Source organism: Empidonax traillii, unplaced genomic scaffold, assembly GCF_003031625.1.
Source record: "Empidonax traillii isolate 1590-97213 ecotype Southwest subspecies unplaced genomic scaffold, ASM303162v1 scaffold94:size1391941, whole genome shotgun sequence".
Classification (NCBI taxonomy): Eukaryota; Metazoa; Chordata; class Aves; order Passeriformes; family Tyrannidae; genus Empidonax; species Empidonax traillii.
The window spans coordinates 1,133,709-1,154,176 of record NW_020955287.1 but is presented as its reverse complement, the minus strand read 5'-3'; the positions used below and the strand labels follow the sequence as shown (position 1 = coordinate 1,154,176).

Here is a 20,468-nt window from a genome sequence, read left to right as displayed (position 1 = left end):
ATGCACTTCTGACACTCATTAAAAAAGTATCTCACTATCTCTGGTAATTAAAGTCTTTGTTGCTTCCTCCCCGACGATGACAGCTTCCACCAAATCCTTAGGGGAAAAGATGATGAGAGAGTGAAAACAATTATGCAATCAGAAAGGCAGCGCTGCTGGGTAAGTCGAAGATGTACTTCTGGAATCTGTCAATAGGTCTAGGTCTATATGTTCTTTTTTTTTTCTTTTTCTTTCTTTTTTTTTTTTTTTTTAAATTTGTTTTGGGGGTTTTGTGGGTTTCTTTGAGATTGTAAGGCTGCATTAGCTATCCCCTGGTGGTCATTTGCTTTCCCTATATTTTTCTTGCATAGATGAGGAACTGGATGCTTTGGCAGAGCTTCTTTCAGAGGCTGAGAAACACCTCTGCCACCAAGGCTCAAAAACTATTTCAGAGAAATGGTCTTTCCCATCACTCTTGCTGCCGCTGCGACCGCTCCACAGGAGAAACTGCTTGTGGACGTCCGGGGGCTGCCGCGCAGCACCAGGATCCAGCTTCCCTCACGCTGGGTCATGCCAGAGCCAGGGCACACCAGGGATCCTGTCTCACAGATGCTGTCACTTCGGCCGTGGAGCTCAGGCTGACTCCTGTGTACAGCCCATCTTGACCTGAATACTTAAGGTTGCTGCTTTCAGGACTGGTGCTCTCTCCTGGGCCAGACATCACTGATGAGCTCGCCTGGAGGGAGAGAACAAAGAGAGAGGCGTTGAGCAGGTGAGCTTTGCACACACGGGTGCGAGTGAGAGCATAGTGGGCACAGGGCACAGCCATTATCCCAGGATTTCTGCAGAGAAACAGGGTTTGCCCTCTGCTTGCCCCATGCCTCAAAATCCTGAAAAAAATAAAAAAAATCTCATCATCAGCCCAGTGACTGAGCCCTATTGATGGGAGAGATATCTGCATTTGGAGAGGTGGAAAAGAAAGCATGTGAAGGGCAGAAAAACCTGGAAATCAGACTATGGTGAAGATGGAAGTGCGTGTGCGTCCCGCTGCCCCCTACTGAAGAGACATAAGTGACAACACCAAAAATGTGATCTGGGAGTGGTGGCACCTATAGTTTTTCTTCCACAATGGGAGAAGCCTGATACATCCCAATTCTCCAGCAGCAGATATGGTGCACCTCCTGGAAATCAGCCTTCTTTATGTCCCTCAGACCTTGAAATGCCTAAAATCATTCTTCACCATTCAAAATGCTAGCCACATCCACTTCATCCCTGGACACTAAAGGAGATGCTCTTTAATGTCTGGTGGAGAAACATTATGCCTTGGAAGCAGGAGCCTTTTTGTTCCGCTGCCTATACAAGACAAAATGCAGGGGAGCCCTGGTAGGCACGAAGATGAACCTCTGAACTGCACTGGAACCAGTCCATTTATTTTAACAGAGAAATGGAGAGTTACAAAGACAAAGGAACAATCATTTTTTCCATGAGGCTGAGCAGATCTACTAAAGAGGAAAAATTCACAGTGCCAGACAGAGAAGGGGCAGCATTTTCACTTGATAAAGGAAATGTTTAAGGGCTGACTTCATGCAAAATTAACCGTTGAATATGTCAACTTGAAAACCTTAATTTACTTGTTAATGGATAGCCTTTGGATGAAATTCCTTAAAAAAAAAAAAAAAAAAAAAAAAAAAAGCTATCCTAAACTGTGACTGCAGAAGCTTCCTGCCTGCTGTTTAAGTGAAAAGTATACATATTTAATCATTTTACAAGAGTAGAGCTCTTGGCTCTCCTGGAGCTGTGCCAAGCTAGCAGTCCTGACACAGGAAAAGCAAGGCTTCATTTATTCAGAGGTAATTTCCAAATGGTGCCATGTAGGGTTCTTTTTGCCATGTTTAACCCAAGGAAAACCTCACCTTTTGAAAGAGATTCTCAATGTTAGTAGTCATTTTTCAGCCACTACTCTTCCACCCAGTCATCAACCCCAGTCCCACTCCATTAGTCACTACCCAGAAATGCAGAGAAGGAAGGAAAAACTGCCTGTCCCCCAAAACCAGCCAAATAGCTCTAAAAATTCTAAGAAATATGTTTTATCGCTCTCTCTCGAATATACAATTGCCAATCAATGACAATTAATCTCTGTATCCTTTCCCTGTGACTGCAAGGAGAATTCAATGAGGCAGATTCCATGCCATGGTTTTCCTCTGGTTTTGGTCTTGCATCAGCCTAGCTTTTCAAGACCTTTTTCTTTATTTCTAATACCACTTCTGTCAGCACAAAATACGTAATTTTTAACAGCTTCAGATTCATCTCCCCACCTTGGAAGAAGGATTTAAACTAGTGTTGAGCAGTGTGTGCTCAACCTGAGCTAAAAATGCTTAAAAGCTGCTTTGAAAGTTTCCCGTTTGCCCATATTTGCCACTGTTGTTCCGGTAGGCAAATACCTTATCACTACCTGTTTTTCTCCAATCTGGAAAAGTGTAGTTCACTCTTTTCCTGATTCAACCCTACAAAGGTGGGGTGCACGGACCCACAGTTTCCACAAGGGGTTATCAGGTACCCCTCCCTTCGGCACCCCAGAAGGGAGGACATGGACCCACATCCTGTTTGAAGACTGCCCATCCCTGCCCAACCAAGGCCGGATCCTGGCTCTGTTGAGCCAGAATGGGCAGGACCTGGGCAGGACTGCCGGGCCTGGAAACCCCACCCCGGTAATGTCATGACAAATTCAGGCAACTTGGGCAGCTCCCAAAGTGAGACATGGAAAACAAACTTTAGCTCATGAAAAGGACGTGACTGAATCATGGCTCTGTTCCTGAGCCTTCCTACCTCTGCTTTTACTTCTCTAGCTTTAAGGGATGAAAGATGACAGAAGTTGCACTTTGTTTTTAGAGGACATTTGTCACCTGGAATAAATAAACTGAACAATGCTGCTGAAGTAAGCAAGATCTTCTAATTCAAAACTACTGCCTCTATCAGTAAAAAGGTAATGCATTTATTTTTATTGCTGAAATTTGATAATAAAAAAGGTAATCAACTGACAGTTTCCTGAGGAAAAAAATGAATTAAGCCCATTGGGAAGACACTGCCTCCCAAACAAACTGGAAGGTTGTGCTTGTATCTGCAAAGGTTCTTCTTTTTACCCAACCAGCAGGAGCTGGTCATAAGTCATTCCCCAGATAAGTTGTCCAGACCAGAGGTGGCCTTCCTGTAGAGGACCTGCCCACCACGTGCATAGGAAGACTTCTGCCAGAGCCACAGAGGGACTTAGGACATGCAGACTGTACCCAAACCTGCTCTCAGCACCTTGGAGCCGAATTTATCCCCACTAAAGCTGCTCTAGATCAAAACCAGGCTGCTCAGCCTGTGCTGGCCATCACTTGGGGAACAGCATCAGCAGCTCTGGCTGGAAGACCCCCGCTTTCTTCTACCCACTCCTTCCTGCACCATCAAAGTAGGGAGAGAAGAGGGACTCTTTTCCCCCTGGCCTTCCCTCACACCTCTGCAGGCAAGAGGGAAATGCTCTGGGCAAGGACAGATGGAAGGGGTGGTGAAGGGCCTTGATCCAGACCTTTGCTCTACCAGATAGAACTTTGCTCTATCCATTTCACAGGTTCAAAATGCTCTGTGCATTTTGGACATTACACTAAGTCTGTAATAAACAGAGTCTCAGCTGAGACTCTCTTCCTCCTCAGTTAGCCTAGTTTAGTTTTGCTACATTTAAATGATCACCATAATCAGCCAAAACACATTTGCAAAGACTGCTTTTGCATATAAGGTGCTGTGCCAAACATTGGAGTTCTTAATTTTCCAGCCTCAGCCTCCCTGCAATAACTGCCATCCTCATCAGGAGCACATTTTCCCAATACTGTCACTCCCTGGTTTCTGACGAGCAAGTCTCAGCACTGCAAAATGACGTTTTTCTTTTTTCACGTAATGACCTTCTTAGTACACAAAGTTGTCATTTCTCATTAGTCCAATTGATCCTTTTGTTTATACTGCAGACGTGTAAGTTTACACATCTTCTAATCTCTCCTTTGTATTATAGCAACATAAATCTGTGGTTAATACTTCATTAATTTCCTAAGGGAGGCAACTTCCAGCATGGCTTGGAAAACTGATGACCCCACTGCTGTCAAGGGCTGCATGAGTAACTGACTTTATTGCTTTGGCAATAAAACAAAACCAAGCAAAAGGTATGTGTCCACATGCATATAGAATTTTGGAGTAGAAGCAAAAATACTTTTTCCTTGGTTTTCCCTACTGAAAAAAAAAGATGGATTGCTTCCTTCTGTTTCATACAAAAATGAAATGCTCTCTTTTGGATTCAAGTACACAGAGCAAAGAAAATTAATGACTCAATGTATGAAACTGGGGGGGAATAAAGTAGCTTCCCATTTTGTCCAGGAGTGAGGACTAATGCAGAAGGAGTAGGAGACCAAGAAAGATTTAAATGAGAATGTCAGATCTCACACCATAATGCCGTGTCTACCACACTATTTGATACGACTGACATGTTCCTCATGCCTCCTCTTGATCTTATTCCACCTGGTTTAGATAAATATTTACTCATACCAGGACTGAGGCACCGTGTTCCTATTTTCCAGGTGAAAGTCCTACCAACCACACTGGTGAGTCTTTCCCGTGGAAACTGTCCCAGAGGCTACAAAATTAGTCTGTAACAACTGAAAACTTATCATCAGATAATCTGAAGAGCCCTCAGAACATTCAACTTCCCAATATCCGGGTGGCTAATATATTGTTTTAAGAGATCGAGTCTCTGGTTCATCCCGACTCTGGTACATACTTAAGCAGTCTGATTCCCCAGCATGAACATCCTACCAATATGCTGCCTAAAAAGCAGCTAACAATACCACCTCTAACCAGATCATGAATCTTCTTCTGAAAACAAGAGAAGGCAAATGCAGGAGAAGCTGTCCAGATAATTCAGGCCCATCTGTCTGGTATTTTGGGGATGGTTAAAACTGCGTTCTCCTCCTAGCTCACCATGTGCCGAGGCCATCTCACTCAGCAATCTTACTTGCCACCCTAAAACACCGAAGAGCCAATCCTGAATTACTTTTCAAGGTGAACCTCCGAGGGAAGTAAGCTTTTGCTTTACCTCCTATGTTACTCTGTGGTGTGTGATTATGGTCCTTCTGAGAAAACTCCAAGCTGGAGGCAAAGGACACAGGAAAGATTTCTCAACGAAGAGCTCCCCTGGTGCTGCTGAGCCTTTCCTGACACCAGGCCTGGCTCAAGGAGCCTCCATGTCCTGCCATAAAAAGCAGATTTTACAGCAGGTTTCATACAGCCTTTTATCCTAATATGGGAATAAAGTCCTGCTGGTTATCACAGTTGTTGAAACTCCTGCATGGAAATGGACAGGTTTGCACTACAGATCGTGTCCTTTGTTTAGCAACTTATGTGGTGGAGCTTTTCTCTGTACAGTTGCGGCAGCATCAAAGAGAGACCAGGTATAGATGCAGATGCAGACTCTCTAAAACCTTCAGATCTTCTTTTTATGGGGTTGTAAGGCAACTTCATACATCATAAAGCTGGACCCTTTCCATATTAGTAACACAGGACACCCAGTACTTATAGTTCTTAGGAAAACAGAAATGGGCCTAAATCCTAGATCCAGATGTGAATTTGGCAAATAGCCCCTTTACAATGGGACAACAAAATGTCTCCATTCCAAACACTTCTATACTTTTGGGTGTTTGAAATCAACTTTGCCCCCACAACAATTCATTAATCATATCTTTTAAATGTTTAAACTTCAGCTATAATGTAAAATCAACATTTAAGGTTCTTGCTAATTTGTCTCAGAATTGGCATGATATAAGATTCCCTTCATGAAATGGATAGTCTCAAAGACACTGCCAAGAGTAATTGCTGCCCTTCTCTTTTTCTGCCCTCCCTTCTTTATTTTACTTTAACAGAGATAAGGAAAGGTAGGGTAAAAAGTGAATGTTACTGACACAAATGAATTCTGCTGAATTTCATTTCCATTAGATTTCTACATAACTAGAAACTTTTTTGGCAGCCTCCCATAAAAGGCATAATAAATTGCCTTTGTACCAGTAGAGGAATTCGTTTTCTCTGTTTCATTTAGCAACGATATTGCTGTGAATTTCACACAACAGTTTCTAAATCGTCATCGGATTTCTCTGCCTAATGTCAATTTGGCATTTTTCCCCTCTTCGCAGAATAAAGGCTAGAGAAGTGAAAACAGAGCAAAACAAAAACCAGTTGCCATCCCTGTTGTGTAACATGGGGAATGAGCCAGGTTTGCTCTTCCAGCAGGTGCCCATGTTTCAGCAATGCCACCAGGACCACTGACTGGAATCAATGATAGTCTTGTTGAAGTGGCCAAATATTAAGAGACTGAATTCATCCATCTGAGGGTTTTTTCCATCCTGACAGAACCTGGGGAAGTTTATTCTCCTTGTGCAAAGCCATTGCCTGTTCTAGGAATAATTACAAACCTTAAACGTATTGATGGATCAACTCAAAAGGGAAAAGAAAAAATAACCAAGGAAAACAGAAGTCTAGTAGAGTATCTTTACTTCGGCATGTGATCAGGTTACAGGTTGCCTCACTCTAAAATGCTGACACCCCTTTACTCATGACAACTTCAATGAGCTTTGTGAGTGCTCAGGTCCGTAAGAAATTATTTTGCATCCTTTGCAGCCCATTGATGTCTGTGGCAATGGGGTCCAGTCACAACAGCCACGTCTTTCTAATTTCAACCTCCAGTATCCCCAGTCCCCAGCTTTGAATTACAGATTCTTGAGCAAAGCCAGGAGCTCAAGAGAAGGATGTGACTACGATAACTGCTCCCCTGCAAATCCTGTCTTCATTTACATAGATACGGGGCTGGGGTGCGGGGGTGGGAGATCAATAGCCCTTCACATAGTTTGGGAGGGAGTCAGGGGCATGCCCATATATCGGGTTGCTGCTGCAAATTCCCCTCTTCAGAGTGTGTCATAGCCTCTCTCCATTACTTCCTTTCATTGAAATTTTTCACAAGAGGGAGGGTATTTGCAAGTGCTTTGAATATGCAAGGCACATCTGATCAAATCATGGTGGGGAAAAGGCTGTGCAGGTTTTACTGTGCTGCCTGCTGGACACAAGGGGACAGACTTCCCTGGCTGTAGTGCAGGTGTCCTCTCCCGGTCTGACCAACTATGGAAAAACCAGGAAGAACTGAAGTCCTGGCACTGAGAATGCCATCATGTAACTAAGAGCAGCCTCAGGGTCCCTGGGAGTTGCTCTTAGCTGCTAACAGCTCTCAAGGAGCCTTTTGGCTCACAAATCATGATCCCACCCACTCTCCTCTGATACCCACAAAACTCCACGCAGCAGAATCATATTAAATATGGTACTATTACGATTCTAACATAAAGATTATTAATAACATCTTTGATATACTTTTCTAGGGAGAAGGACTACAGAGAGGAAGTCAGGCTTTAGCCAGCCAAGAAGGCAACAGCATAGTGGAAATGGGATCTCGCCTATACGACCTCTCCGTCCCCAGGTAGGACGTGGCTGTGCTGCCACAGCCTACGCCACTGCCTCATGCTCAGCTGGGATTGTCCTTCCGTTTCTATCCATTATATAAATCTCACCATATTGCTCAGGGTCACTATAACTGCTTAAGGTAATGAAAGGAAAACTTAGGGAAAATTTGGCTACATTTTTTTCTTTGCAAATATTAGGGGAGAGCCTAAAATAGTGCATAGTAGTTCACTGGGGAAGTCTGAAACTCACTTCTGAAACTGAGACAGTTAACTTTTCATTTGGTCTTTCTCTTTTTTTGATGTGATCTGTTTATTTTACTGGATTGACAGTGTTTTCTCACGTCAAAGACAAGCCCTTTTAGTAATATCTTAGTCTCAAAGGATCTAAACCCCAAACCCAGTGTCCCTGAAATTGGGTGGCCCTGTCAGTCCACAAACAATCACATTTACTAAAAAATTTTTTTTTTCTTCCCCTTGCACAATGAAACTTTGTACATCAGAAATTAAACTATTGAAAGTAATCTGGATGTTGGGAACACCAAGACATTGAAAAATAGTATTATAAACAATGTCTTCATTTTATTAATAAAGGACTACAGAAAGCCACATTAGGAAAGCTTCTCAAAGAAATGATGTGGCAGATTAAGGGATACAGAAGGCCGAGAAGTGAGTGTGGATACAGATAAGTATAGCCAAGGGGTTAGAAATTAATCTACATGAAGCTTCACAACTTTAGCAGTAGTATTTATCCCACACACTAACTGAGTGAAGAAAGGAAGTTTGAGATGGTTGGAGTACAAGATGTAAAATAAGGATAAAAACTAAAGCAGAGGATGATTAGCAGTCCTCTGGTGCTGCTCTGGAGCTCGGTGCTGCCAGACGCTGAGCATCTGGCCCCTGAGGAGCCACCTGCAGGGAGAGGGCTGAACCCCTGTGCACTGCAATCAGCAGGGCACTCCAGCCTGAATTCAAATGGGTCTGGACCAGGATTTAATCCCACATTTTAGTTTTTTAAAAAAGCTTTTATGATTCACTTCACACAGCAGGATAACATTTTGCTGGGGTTTACCAGGTATTCAGGATAATACATAAAAATGCATATATATATATGTATATATATGCATATAAAATAGCTTTTGAAAAACATGATATCAACAGCAGTGCCTTGAACTATAAATGCTTATCATGTCATTTCAGAAAAAAAGGAGTACATGCAAAATTGTTTCTTGAAAGGATTGTCTGGGCATGATTTATTGTCTTCCCTCCAAAAAAACCCTCAGAAATTAAAGAGCCTGAACATCTCAAAACAAAATGTCTGGGGTTAAGCTGTGTCTAACTTAATCATAAAAATTATATAGATCTTAATGAAGAGGTTTGTAAAGTACTTCAGCTTGTCGTTCTGTTTACAGCTATCTGTGATATCCTCTGAAAATCTTGTTCCAGTATCAGCTAACAAAACTGGAAAGTTTATTTAGATTATTGTTCTGTTAGATAAGATAAAAGCTGTGATAACATTGCACAGTGATCAGCCTGCTTACAGATACAGACACTCACCCCGGAGGCTGCAGTCTGTGCACTGGGAGAAGCGGTTTTGCTACAGTCATCTGAGTTAGTAGAAGACGTGGATGTTGGAGTCATAGGAACTGCAGTAGTAGTGTTACCTGAAAGATGGGGAATTGGTATTAAAAAGAAATATTTTCTAGCCAGGGAAGAAACAAACCCCCAAAAAATAAACAACAACAAAAAAAAAAAACCAAAACCCAAACAACTATAAGCTATTGCAGTTACACTTTCTTATCTTTTTATATTTACCAGAGCATGCCTTTGATTTATTTATGTTCTTAGGTTTTCGCTTCCTCGTCTGAATTCCTTCTTTTTTCATAGCAAGAGGTCGGGGAACCTGAAAAAATTAAATTTCCACACCAATCATAGAGTTGTTTATGTACCCTAATATCAAAAATCAAAATTCACTACAAGATCAAGTGTGTTGTTTGAAAACACCTCTATAGCAACTCAGTTTTTCCTATGCCACAGTGCAGATTTTATAAAAAGTTTGCATTTTATTTGGGCAAAGCAATGGTTTGATTCAAGGGGAGTTTTAGCTGAATATAAAAAATAGGGAAACTTCTTGATGTAAACTAGACAGAAAAACAGCATACATTTAGGGAAAACCAGCATCATTTGGGAATAGGGCATTAGAAATTAAACTGGATGGGGTATATCTGATCCTTGATTCCTTATTCCAGTCAGTTAGGAATTATCTCCAATGCCTGATTCTGGAAAGGGAGAATGCACATGAGAAGAAAAAACACTCCTTATCCTGTGGACCAGCTGCACAAACCAGATCATCACCAGTAAATGTCTTAGGATGGAACCTTTAGGCCACAATCAACTTAGTAATTTTTCTTCTAAGCAGTTCTATCCCAATACAGATTTATAGTTTCCAGATTTATTTTTATACTGATAAATTTATATGTGCTCAAAAATAACTTTTGTGTTCTGTGTCATCACAGTGATAATCATTATACAGAAAAAAAATGGTTTAAAATATATTTTAACTTAATGATAACACCAGTGTGGGGAAAGACAATTCAGGTGCACACTTACTATCATTATAATGTTTAAACCAGTGACATAATTTACTTTTTTCTTGAGGCCTAGACCACATCTCAATCACTTCTAATGCCCTTGCTCTTCCAACACTTTTTGCTTGACTGTAACGCAATCCACAGGGATCTCAGCTAAAACATACTCCATCACATTCGGGATAGAGCTTTTTTCTTCATCTTTTATTGCCTAACAAATGCTGAAATTGCATTTAAAATTTTGCTGGCATAGCTATGGCTTGAATTACATTTACAGTTTTGCTGGCATAAGTACGAAAAACTGTTTTATTGAAGGTCTAGGGTTTTTCTCCCCACTGAAGAGCTAGTTTAAATCCCAGTGTCAAAAAAAGACCTCTGCTGCTCATCCAGAGGTGGTCACTTCATAAAAATCTGTTGAGAGACTACAATGGCAAACACATTATTTGTCAAAAGCATAGCATGCTAAAACAGTGAAAGTATTTTCTAATGTCACACCTTTTTCAGTTGTTTTATCCATCGTTTTTTAACTCCATGGTCCAAGCCATGAATTAAAACCATTAGCATCAAAAGAAACGTCTCCCCGACTTGAGGATGCTTAGTGCCAGCCCCCAAAAGCCTGCAGGCACCTGCCAGCAGGAGGACCCCCTCCCCTTCCCCAAAGGAGCACCAGAGCTAGAATGAAATCTCCCTCAGCAAAGCAGCCACTTACCCCATGGAGCTTCATGTAGAGGCCGCAGGCGTTGCAGACGGGCTCACCCTCCGCGTTCCTGCGCCACAGGGTGGTGGTCGTGGTGTGGCAGTTGGCACAGGACAAGCCCAGCCGCCGCGACGAAGGCTGGAGGTTAAGCACAGGCAAACACGTGCATGAGCAGGCAGGCAGGAGCAAATGGTTTATGTCTTTATGGCTTATAAAAAGTACTTTAACACATGGTGGAGATGGTACGAGATTTTTTAGGTGGTATCTTATCAGCAACATCCCAGAATTAGAACAGAATTATCCTCATTTTGGAGAGTGGAAAGCTGATGTGAAGAGTTTGCAACCCCGAGCAGTCGTGGCAGAGGCAAAATTCATATTGGGGAGATGCTGACCCAGAGACCTGTGTTTAGACCTCCAGGCATTGGTTCTTCTTCCAGCAGGACAGCTAGCAAACATCTCCACTACACACCATCGAGCTGAGGAGAAGGCACATCACTCCTATGCTGCCCCTCCAACCAGTTCAGTGCACTCTTCCCTGTGTGGTGGGTGAAGAGGCAGCTCTGATCCTGCAAGTGATGCTCCCAACTTTTTGGAAAAAAATCAGTCACTTTAATCACCTGCCTTCAGTGGCACTGCAGCTGGGAAAAACTTTCCTGGGGGTCCCAGGGGTAACATGTACAACAGCGTTATCTCTGTAAAAAGATCTTTTTATCATCACCCATCTTATCCTCACACAAAAAGCAACTTGCCTTGGGAGCGTGTTTTACAGAGCAGAGCTTCCCCTCAGCCAGCAGAAAAGCTGGAGGGTGACAACAAGGTCCCCACGGCAAACAAGCCATTTATGACACTCTTCCGTGGAGTTTGGAGCCAAGATGAAGCAACCTTGCATCAGAAATAACCGTATAACCTAGAGCTTTATGGCTGCAGGCTGTATATCATAAGCGAAGGCAGTGCTCATAAACATGTGAAATGAAGGTGAATGGGTTATAAAAGTCCCTGTAACAAGTGATCTCTTTTACGTTCATCACAAGCAAAGAATTCCAGCTACATCATAAATCTAGTCTTTTTCAAAGTATTGCATTGTCAAAAAAAAAAAATATAAAAAAAATCTGTGCCTAGCTCTGTGTCTGGCAGTTGAACAAGTTTACATGGAGAAGTCAGTTTTAGAGGATCGCATTAATCTTATTCTGACTATAAAGCGCCTATAACTGAAATTACTAACTTAAGGGTACAGTGCCCTTCCTCTTGAATCATTTACTGCTGGGTTGTTAGATGTAACTGGGTCACCTTTGATACCACAGATCTGCCTGCCACTTGGAAAACTGATAAAAAAGTTTTGAGAACGAAGAATATTCCAGAGTAATAACTGAGTTTTTTTAATTTTATCTGTTTGAGTGTCTCTAGCAGTAAGCCATCATTTTACACTGCAGCTCAGAAAGAGCTCCAGATTAAATACAAATTTTGTAATCTGGAATAAGTAATCCATTATTAACTGCACTGGAAAAAAAAAACCAACCAAACAGAAAACCAAACCGCCCAGACAAGTGTAATATAGGCTGAAGTAGACACATATAGTTTTTAATCTTAAAAATCCAAGTCTCATGAAAACAGAATTTTTGACCTCACTATTAAATGCATATGCACACAGCGGTCAAATCGCACCCTTGATTCAATATGAGTTTTACGTGCATCGAGTAAAAGAAAGCTGATCTTAACACATATGCTTAATTTTCTCTCTTTGCAAGTGAAATGCTGTCAGATGTTTCACTCTGTTAAATCTTTCCCTTTCCTATGCAGTCTGGTATAAATCTTCATATATTTTATTTCAATAGCTTTTGCTTATTCCCATATCTAAACAAACGGGGGATTTTGGCATGTTTTGAAGCTAAAATGACTTTCCTGTTGCAGGAATTTTATCAGAAACTTCGGGGCAATCTAAACATATTTAGCGTTTTCAAAACATTTTCCCTTCTCACCTACATATTTCCAACTGTATGAACACACAGTCACAGTTGATTTATAGTTATGGCCAGGGTACTCGGTAGGGATTGTTACGCAGAGCTATTTCAGAGTTATTCTGCTGAGGTGTCAGGCTTGAAATCGGGCTGTAGTTTGACTCTGCTTTAGTCTCTTCACCCCCACCCCTCCTCAAAAAAAGAAACAGAGAAATGTTGGAGCCGAGTATCAGCTACTTGAAATCTGCCTTGGGCCAGGGTGCCACAGACAGTGGGGCTCTGATGCTTGACACAATCGGCAGATCTGGCCTCTCCGCTGCTGCCTTTGTCGCCCGTGATAACCCCTTGTGTCACGAAATTTACTGGATGACCCGCTAGAAAAAAACGGGCACCCAGCAGTAATTAGCCTCTGGCTGAAAGTTAAATTAACTCTTAGGCTTAAAGAAAGGTCCTTCAGCAGGGACGGGTTGATTCCCGAGTGCTTATTGTCTGCTCGGATCATCGTGCGTTTTGTTCCCCTCGCTCCTGTAATACGGGCCCTAAATTCAAACGTTTGTGAAATAAAGAGCGGTAGGTGTTGTAACACAAGGGAAACAGTCACGGAGCGAAACAGCTGGCGTGACTGAGAGGGGCTTGAAAGGCTGATGGGTTTGATACACTGTCTCCATACACAGGGGTCCAAACATCAGCTTGGATTATACCGGCGTGATTTATTGTGGCTCACTCGGTAACAGCCATTACTGAAGAGCGTATTCTTTCTCACTGCTGACCTCCACCCAGATTTGCTAAACATAATGTGCAGTTCCCGCTTGTTAAATTTTCTCCTAGCCTATTCAGTGCCAGCCTGATTTATAAACAGGGGTTCTGGTTTGTACTATTTATTTCCCCCCCTAGTTTTAGGAGTATATTTTTAGAAAAATTGCCGCTCATTTCTTAGGAGTAAAACAAAACAAAGGCTATTATCATTGTTTAAACAATTGGTTTTCTTTGAATTATATACAAAACTTGCTTACATTCCCAAGGATCGAGCTGTCAGCAAACAAAGCAGGTCTGGAGAAATTCCTAGCCCTCTGAACAAACATTTTCCAACCTTGATTTTTTTTTTTCTTTTGGAAATGCCCAACATCACCAGCACAAATTTCTTCCAAGCCACTTAAGCCCCCCTAACTGATGGGGTTCATAGTTCAAAAAGCCAGGCTGGCCCATGCCCCGTGTGCAGCTCACTGGGGAGGCAGAGGGCTATTTTGCCAGCGCAAGGCCTGGAGTTGGGTTCGCAGTGGTTCCCAGAGGGCTGCCAGCCCTTTCGCCCCTCATTAGGACCATTTTGGCCTGCTAAACTGGTCAGGAGCCCCACTCGGTTTAGAAGCCGAGGAGATCACCAGGTTAATACACACAATGTTCTCCACATCCTTGCCCCCTGTTTCTCCCTGGCTAGTGCTGACTGGTGGTTCCTTGGGGCACAGCTCCTCTCACCCACCTACTCCCCTCCACTCCCCACTCACCACTCTCTTTTGGGGCTTGATGAGGGGCCGGCTGAGGCCATTCATTTTTGTGTAGAGACCGCAGGCGTTGCACAGGTAGTTGCCGGTGCCGTCCCTCCTCCACAGCGGGGTCTGGATGGAGCCGCAGTTGACGCACTCTCGGCTCTCAGACAGGTCCTCCAGCAGCTCTGGGGGGCAGAAGGAGAGGCGGTGGGGCACGGCCGCAGGCGGGCATGGAGCCCAGCGGAGCCCCGCGTAGCGCGGCCCCGGCCCCGCCGCGCCAAAGGACTGGCCCCGGGCGAGCAAGCAACCGGCACTGTTCAGCCCTCGGAAAAGCAATTCCCTGGCAGTGACGGCGAACATGCGGCGATTTTTTACAAAATCTCTCCCTTTTTTCCCCCCCTTTTTCACCACTCCCCCTATATATTTAGATGTACCATACTCGCTGCCGGCCTCGGCGCAGCCTCTGCTTTCCGAACCCCAGTGGAACCGGTGAGACCTGGGACGGGCTGGGGGACACCGGCCCGCCGGAGCGGTCACTCCAGGCCCGCCTTGCATTCATGTCGGGACTTGGCCCTTGGGAAAGCCGGCTGGCGTCCGCTCGAGGGGCGAAACCCCTGCCGTGGTGCCCACCGGGTGGAAGAGGAGGTGCGCTTGGCTTGTGAGGGGTGCAGAGAGGGGAGTTAGGTGCCTGCCAGAATAGCCACTTGCAGAGCCACCCTGGGAGCCGGATATAAGGAGTGGTCGTTTTGCCCAATATTCCCCAGGGTCGAAGCTGGGCAAGAACTTTTTTACCTCGACTCTTATTTTAAATGCCTCGCAACTAGTAAAGTTTTAAGTTTAGAGGCAGCGTTTGGGGGTCTGGTGTGCCAAGCGACGGGCAGTGAACACACTGCTTCGGCTATTTGGTCAAATTCGAGCTGGTTGGTAGGAAACGGAGGAAATGGAAAAATACGCGGTATTCTGCCTCCTGCTTTCATAGTAACTGAGCACTGAGGGGAAAATAAGGTCTAAATGCACGGAAAAAGAAAAAAAAAAAAACAGAGAGAGAATCCACCTACAAAAGCTAACACCTTCACCCCTGCGAATCCTTGTTCTGATTCAACTCTCTATATTTCGGGGAGGGCGGAATAAGCTCTGTTTTTACATAGACCGTGCCACGTTGTGCAGAAATAATAAAAGGAGATGTTTGGATTTTTACAGCAGTTTTCGAGTCGAAGCTGGGAAAGTTTGTTTCAGACTCAGTGCTTCGTCACTGATTTTTTTTTTCCTTTTTTTTTTTCTCCCTCCGCTACCTGCCTTAATTCATTATTGAGTTATTCTTTTACATTTCTCTGTACAGCGAGTAAAGACCTTATAAACTTCTAGTAGCTTTGGAGACTGGGCTGAGGTGACACGGCGGGCATTGAGCTGAGAGAGAAACGGACTTTTGGCCCGCACCCACCCAAATACTTTTCTCTCCTCCCTTCGTTCGCAAATTATTAGGCGCTAAAGAGGGACGGGCACACGGCACAGTCCAGAGAGCACAGTTCAACTGACATTGTCAGCTTGTAGCACTTAGCACATCGCTAAGATTAATAAATCTTTGCACTAAAAGCGCTATAGAAGAGTGTAATCAGGAAAATGCTTAAGGCTTCAAGGACGTTGGAAGTTAAACAGTTATTTGTCTCAGCTATTTACTTTATAACATTGCCTTCGTGCCTTCAGAAAGAAATTCTGCGGTGACAATATTTCTCGGGCATTTAAAAAATTTTTTTCTCTTACAGGGTAATACATTTATCTTCAATGAAAACAAAATAAAGTTTTAATTTTAGATACTGTTTCAATGTCTATGAGTAACATTAAAAAAGCTTTGTCACACTGTATAATAGTTAGCCGTAAAAAATATATTTCGTCTACAATTTTCCTGACAATTTCCCTACAATTTTGAAAAGGGAGCACACGTGGTTTCGACTTCGCTGGCGCGTTTAGCACTGCAGGACCAGAAAACTCGCGTGGCCCAGGAGCTGCAGACTGCTTCGCCCCGCGTTACACCGCGATGCGGCTCCACTGACACCCGTCCTTTCCCTCATGGAAAGGTTGGCCAGCCCGCGCCCCACCGGCTCCAAGCACCGGAGAACGGAGGCACAAGGGCAGGAGAGAGACCCTCGGGAGCAGGGGAATCTGGCGTGCTCCTCCTCGGCTGGCTTGGCACTCGTGCCCCAACCTCCTCCAGCGCCCGGCTCCTTCCCTTCTCTGCCCCTTCTTACTCATTCTTCTTCTCTCCTTTTCACGAGATTCTCTAATCCCACGTCTCTCCCGGGGAAAAAAAAAAAAAAAAAAAAAAAAAAAAAAAAAAAAAAAAAAAAAAAAAAAAAAAAAAAAAAAAAAAAAAAAAAAAAAAAAAAAAAAAAAAAAAAAAAAGCCCAACAACAAAGAAAACCCCAACAGATTTCTTTTTCCTCCATCACCTATTTATACACTGTAACTTTTGGAAACTGAGTTAGAAAACTCAACTTCCGTGTCGGTCTGAGACGCGGCTTCTCCAAGCACCACTACTTCTCTCTGTTATGTTATTAAACACCAAGTGAGAGGCTTAAAATGCTTAAATCTACCGGGTATCATAGAGAGAAGGGAGGAGCATCAGGTAAAACCCTACAAAAGGATAAGAAGCCATGGGGTAATTATCCGCAACACTGCACTGAAAGAAAATCACGGTGTCTACAAAATATACCCAACCTGGTGGGTAGTTTACGATTAAAGTGAATGTTGATCAAATCTGTGTATGCGCGTGTGGAAGCGTATGCACATATACATAAATATATATACATAATATATATGCATAATATATAAAAATATGTATACATATACATACCTCTCTATCCACCTTTATTTATATATACATACATATATTCTGAGGCTGAAGAAACTGCAATAATCGTTAATCTTTATAACTCAAACTAAATTATCGCAGCTCAGCCTCCACTTCACCAGTAATTTAATGACTCCAACAACTTCCCAGACTAAAATAAAAAATAAGGACGGGACACCTTGGAAGCGAAAGCAAAACCCCATCAGGAGGTGCTGCATTTTAACAGCAGTTTATAAACGAGATTTCCTAGTTCATATCCGAGGTTTTGCTTTGCTGCTTTTCTCTTTTACTGAAGCAGTGAAGTGTTTTGTATTCGAAATAATCCAAAATGGGTTAAGCGAACCCCTGTAATTTTCGTTTACGCTACAAAAAAAAAAAAAAAAAAATCAGTTTGCCGTGAATTTGACACCATTTCTCGGCCAGATAACCACATTTAGGAAAAGGAGGAACGTCAGGATCTGGAAAAATTAAAAACTAGGTTTAAACCTGGATCTCTGGGTTTGTAGCCCCTATTGCCATACTCCAAACAACGCCGCTTTGGGGGGATGTGTTCCCCCTTAATCCAGCACAAACGACGAGAGTTTACCTTCACTCCAAAAATCCATGGTTTCGGGACTGCCATCCTGCCACAGGCACCAGGGCCGCCCCACGCCGTCCCGCCTTGCCCGCGAACCCCGCGCGTCCCGGCCCCCCCGTGGCCCCTCCAGCGGGCAGCCCCGGCATGCGGCGACCCCCCCTGCCCTACCCTACCCCGCCCTTGCCCGCGCCCCCGGCCACGGGTCGTACCTGCGCTGGGTGCCCGGACGGGGATGGGGGCGGCCCGGCCCTGGAGGCAGTGCAGCATGGAGTTCTCGAAGGGCGCCGTGGGCCAGGCGGGGGTGAGCTGCGGCCCCACGTAGGACGTGTAGGGCCCCGGATAGGAGCCATTGAGCGGCCGGGCCAGGGGGCTGTACTGGTCCCTGGCTCCCAGGCTGTTGCTGTAGGCGCCGGGCTCCCGAGAGGCCCCGTTGGCCACCGGCGGGCTGGGCGAATAGGGAAAGCGGCCCGAGGGGTGGGAGCCGCCGCCGGTGCTGTACGAGGGGCTTTCCGCGGCTGGCTGGGACCAGACGGCGTGGCCGCCGCCCGGGTGGCTTGGCTGGGCCGCCCCGCTGCCTTGCAGGTACGGCAGCGTGGGCAGCATGGAGCCCACGCGGGTCGTGGGCACGTACACGGGCGAGCTGGGTGTGGAGTGCATGAAGCCGCCCGGAGATCCGTCGTAAGGCGTGGGGCCCTGGGCGGCCGAGATGGCGAGGGTCTGGTACATCTCCTCGGGTTGCTCGGCGCCGAGGGCGCTCAACTTGGGCCCGCGGCTGGACCAGATCAGCTTGTTGGTTTGGTCTAAGTCCGCGAAGAGCAGGATGTCCTCCCAGCTGAACCGGCCGGAGGGGTGGGGGGCCCCGAAATGCACGTAGGGGGCGAGCAGAGACCTGCCCTCGGCGGCGGGGGGCGGCGGAGGGGCCGGCCGGTGACTGTCGTCGGTCTCCGGCCGAGGAGTCTTGGAGGAGCCGCGTTCACCCTGGGAGCCGGAGGAGGACGAGGAGGAGGAGGGCGAAGGAGACGGGCGCGGCTCCCGGGTGGCGAAGGGGCAGGAGGGAACACCGACGTCCGCAGCGCACCGCTTCACCGCGCACCAGCCGACTTCAGCCACGGCCATCCAGGTCCCCTTCTAGCCGCTGGGTGTGGATGGGGAAGAGGGAGGAGGGGAGGAGGAGGGGTGGAGGTGGGGGTCCGCAGGGCAGGGCGGGGAAGGAGGACACAGAATAGCAGGGAAGGGAGAGAGAGAGAAACAATAATAACAAAGTTTGCAAACAGGACAGCACGTCTCCCTCCCGTAATGAGATTCATCAGGGCTTATCTGGACCCTCTGAGCGCTTAATCAGTCATGTCGCCTCGGTGCTGTTGTCCCTCCCCCCGGCGGTATGGGATCAGGCAGACCAGGTCAACACGGGCCGGGAGTCGCCAGTCCCGCAGGGCCAGGGCTGCGGCTCCGACGCCGCTCCCGCGCTGCGGGCGGGCTGCTCCCTTCTCCCTTTGCATCCCGGACTGCGGATTTGAACATGAAGCACGCCGGGGAGAGGTGGGCGGGAGGGCGTGGGGAGAGAGGGGGGCGAGGGACATTTTTCCCTGTCTGTGCCGCAGCCCCTTCCTTGGCTGTTGTCGTTGTTATGATTATTTCAATGAATGAGTCATTTGACTCGGTTCCACCGAGAAAACAATTAGTAAGGCGATCCCTTTAAGGTTACTTCTCCGGAGAGCAATGTTAGCTTTTCCGCGCATCGCCTCGCTTGTTTGCTTATTTCCAGCCCAAGGTCACGGAAAGGAGGAGAAGGAGGAGGGAAAGGCACCCGGGAGACGGGAGATGCGCACGGGCCAGGCGCCGAAGTGTGCGCGATGGGATACGGACCGAGGCAGGGGCCGGGTCGGGTGGGATGTGCCTGCCGCGGGGGCCGGTGCCAGTGGACAGTCCCGGATGACAGGGCCTGCCCCAAGTCCGAGCACAGCTCTCGGAGTTGACATCCGTCCCGAGTCGACCGGTCTCAGTTCGGAGCTGTCGGCATGAGAGAGGCCGGACAGGCAAACGGACACGGAGCGTCCGGTGCCCAGCCTCAGGGAGAAGGGGCAGAAAGCGAAAGGGGACGCGGAGAAGTGACAAGAGAAGCGGGCGGCGAGGCTCTCCGCTCTCAGCCCACTTCGGGGGTCTTCAGATAGCCATAGGCACAAGAATACAGGACACACACAGAGCCCCCTCGCAGATAGGCACCAAATACGTCTCTCCCTCCTGCGAGGTAACTGGGAGATAAGGCTCCGGCAGATAAGGGCTCCAGGCACCGGTATCGGATGTTTGCCCACACAGTCTCCCTCAGGCTCCCCCAGCCAGGCGCAGCCGCGGCCGCGCTCCCCTCAGAGCGACCGAGGGCGGAGAAGCAGGAGCAGAAGAGCGAGGAAGAACAAGGAAAATCGCGGCGAGGCAAGAAAAGAGAAGGAGGCCAAACCTGGTGCCGATGCCCCGCATGGGGCCGGGGCGCGGGGCCGCGGCGGGCGGTAAATCCAGTGCGGCGGGGGTGAGCGGCGGCGGCGAGTCCGGCGGCGGCGGCCGCCGGCTCATGTATAAAAAGGAGAGAGGAGGCGCCTCTCGCAGCCCTGCCGGAAAACTGCAGGCAGCCGGCCCTGATTGGGCTCAGCCAGCCCTAAACAAACACGGGGCTCCGCAGGGGTGCCAGTCCCGGCGACCAGCCGGCCCGCTGCCCCGGGGGTGGGGTGCCCGCAGCAAGGGGGCTACGGACCCCTCCTCGGGGAGCGGGAAGGAGGGGGGATTGTCCTCCCAGATGCCACAGTCTTTTATCTTCTTTTTTGTTTG

General features: G+C 46.4%; 1 protein-coding gene across 1 annotated transcript; it reads right to left on the bottom strand.

Annotated features, from left to right (window-relative positions):
• Positions 1–210: 210 nt before the first annotated feature.
• GATA6 (GATA binding protein 6) lies at positions 211–20,188 on the bottom strand. The gene is made up of 7 exons (XM_027881771.1): positions 20,104–20,188; positions 17,858–18,783; positions 14,242–14,408; positions 10,797–10,922; positions 9,315–9,402; positions 9,057–9,163; positions 211–715 (listed from the first exon to the last, which is right to left on the bottom strand). The coding sequence occupies exons 2-7, from the start codon at positions 18,762–18,764 to the stop codon at positions 548–550; spliced, it is 1,563 nt and encodes a 520-aa protein (XP_027737572.1). The 5' UTR covers positions 18,765–18,783; positions 20,104–20,188; the 3' UTR covers positions 211–547.
• Between the last annotated feature and the right edge of the window lie 280 nt (positions 20,189–20,468).

Excerpts from the sequence above, each read along its gene's own strand:
- GATA6 (XM_027881771.1), bottom strand. The coding sequence starts at position 18,764 with ATGGCCGTGGCTGAAGTCGGCTGGTGCGCGGTGAAGCGGTGCGCTGCG. Across the intron at positions 14,409-17,857 it reads CGTCCGGGCACCCAGCGCAG|AGCTGCTGGAGGACCTGTCT; the intron begins GTACGACCCGTG and ends TCTGCCCCCCAG. Across the intron at positions 10,923-14,241 it reads TCAAGCCCCAAAAGAGAGTG|CCTTCGTCGCGGCGGCTGGG; the intron begins GTGAGTGGGGAG and ends CTTAACCTCCAG.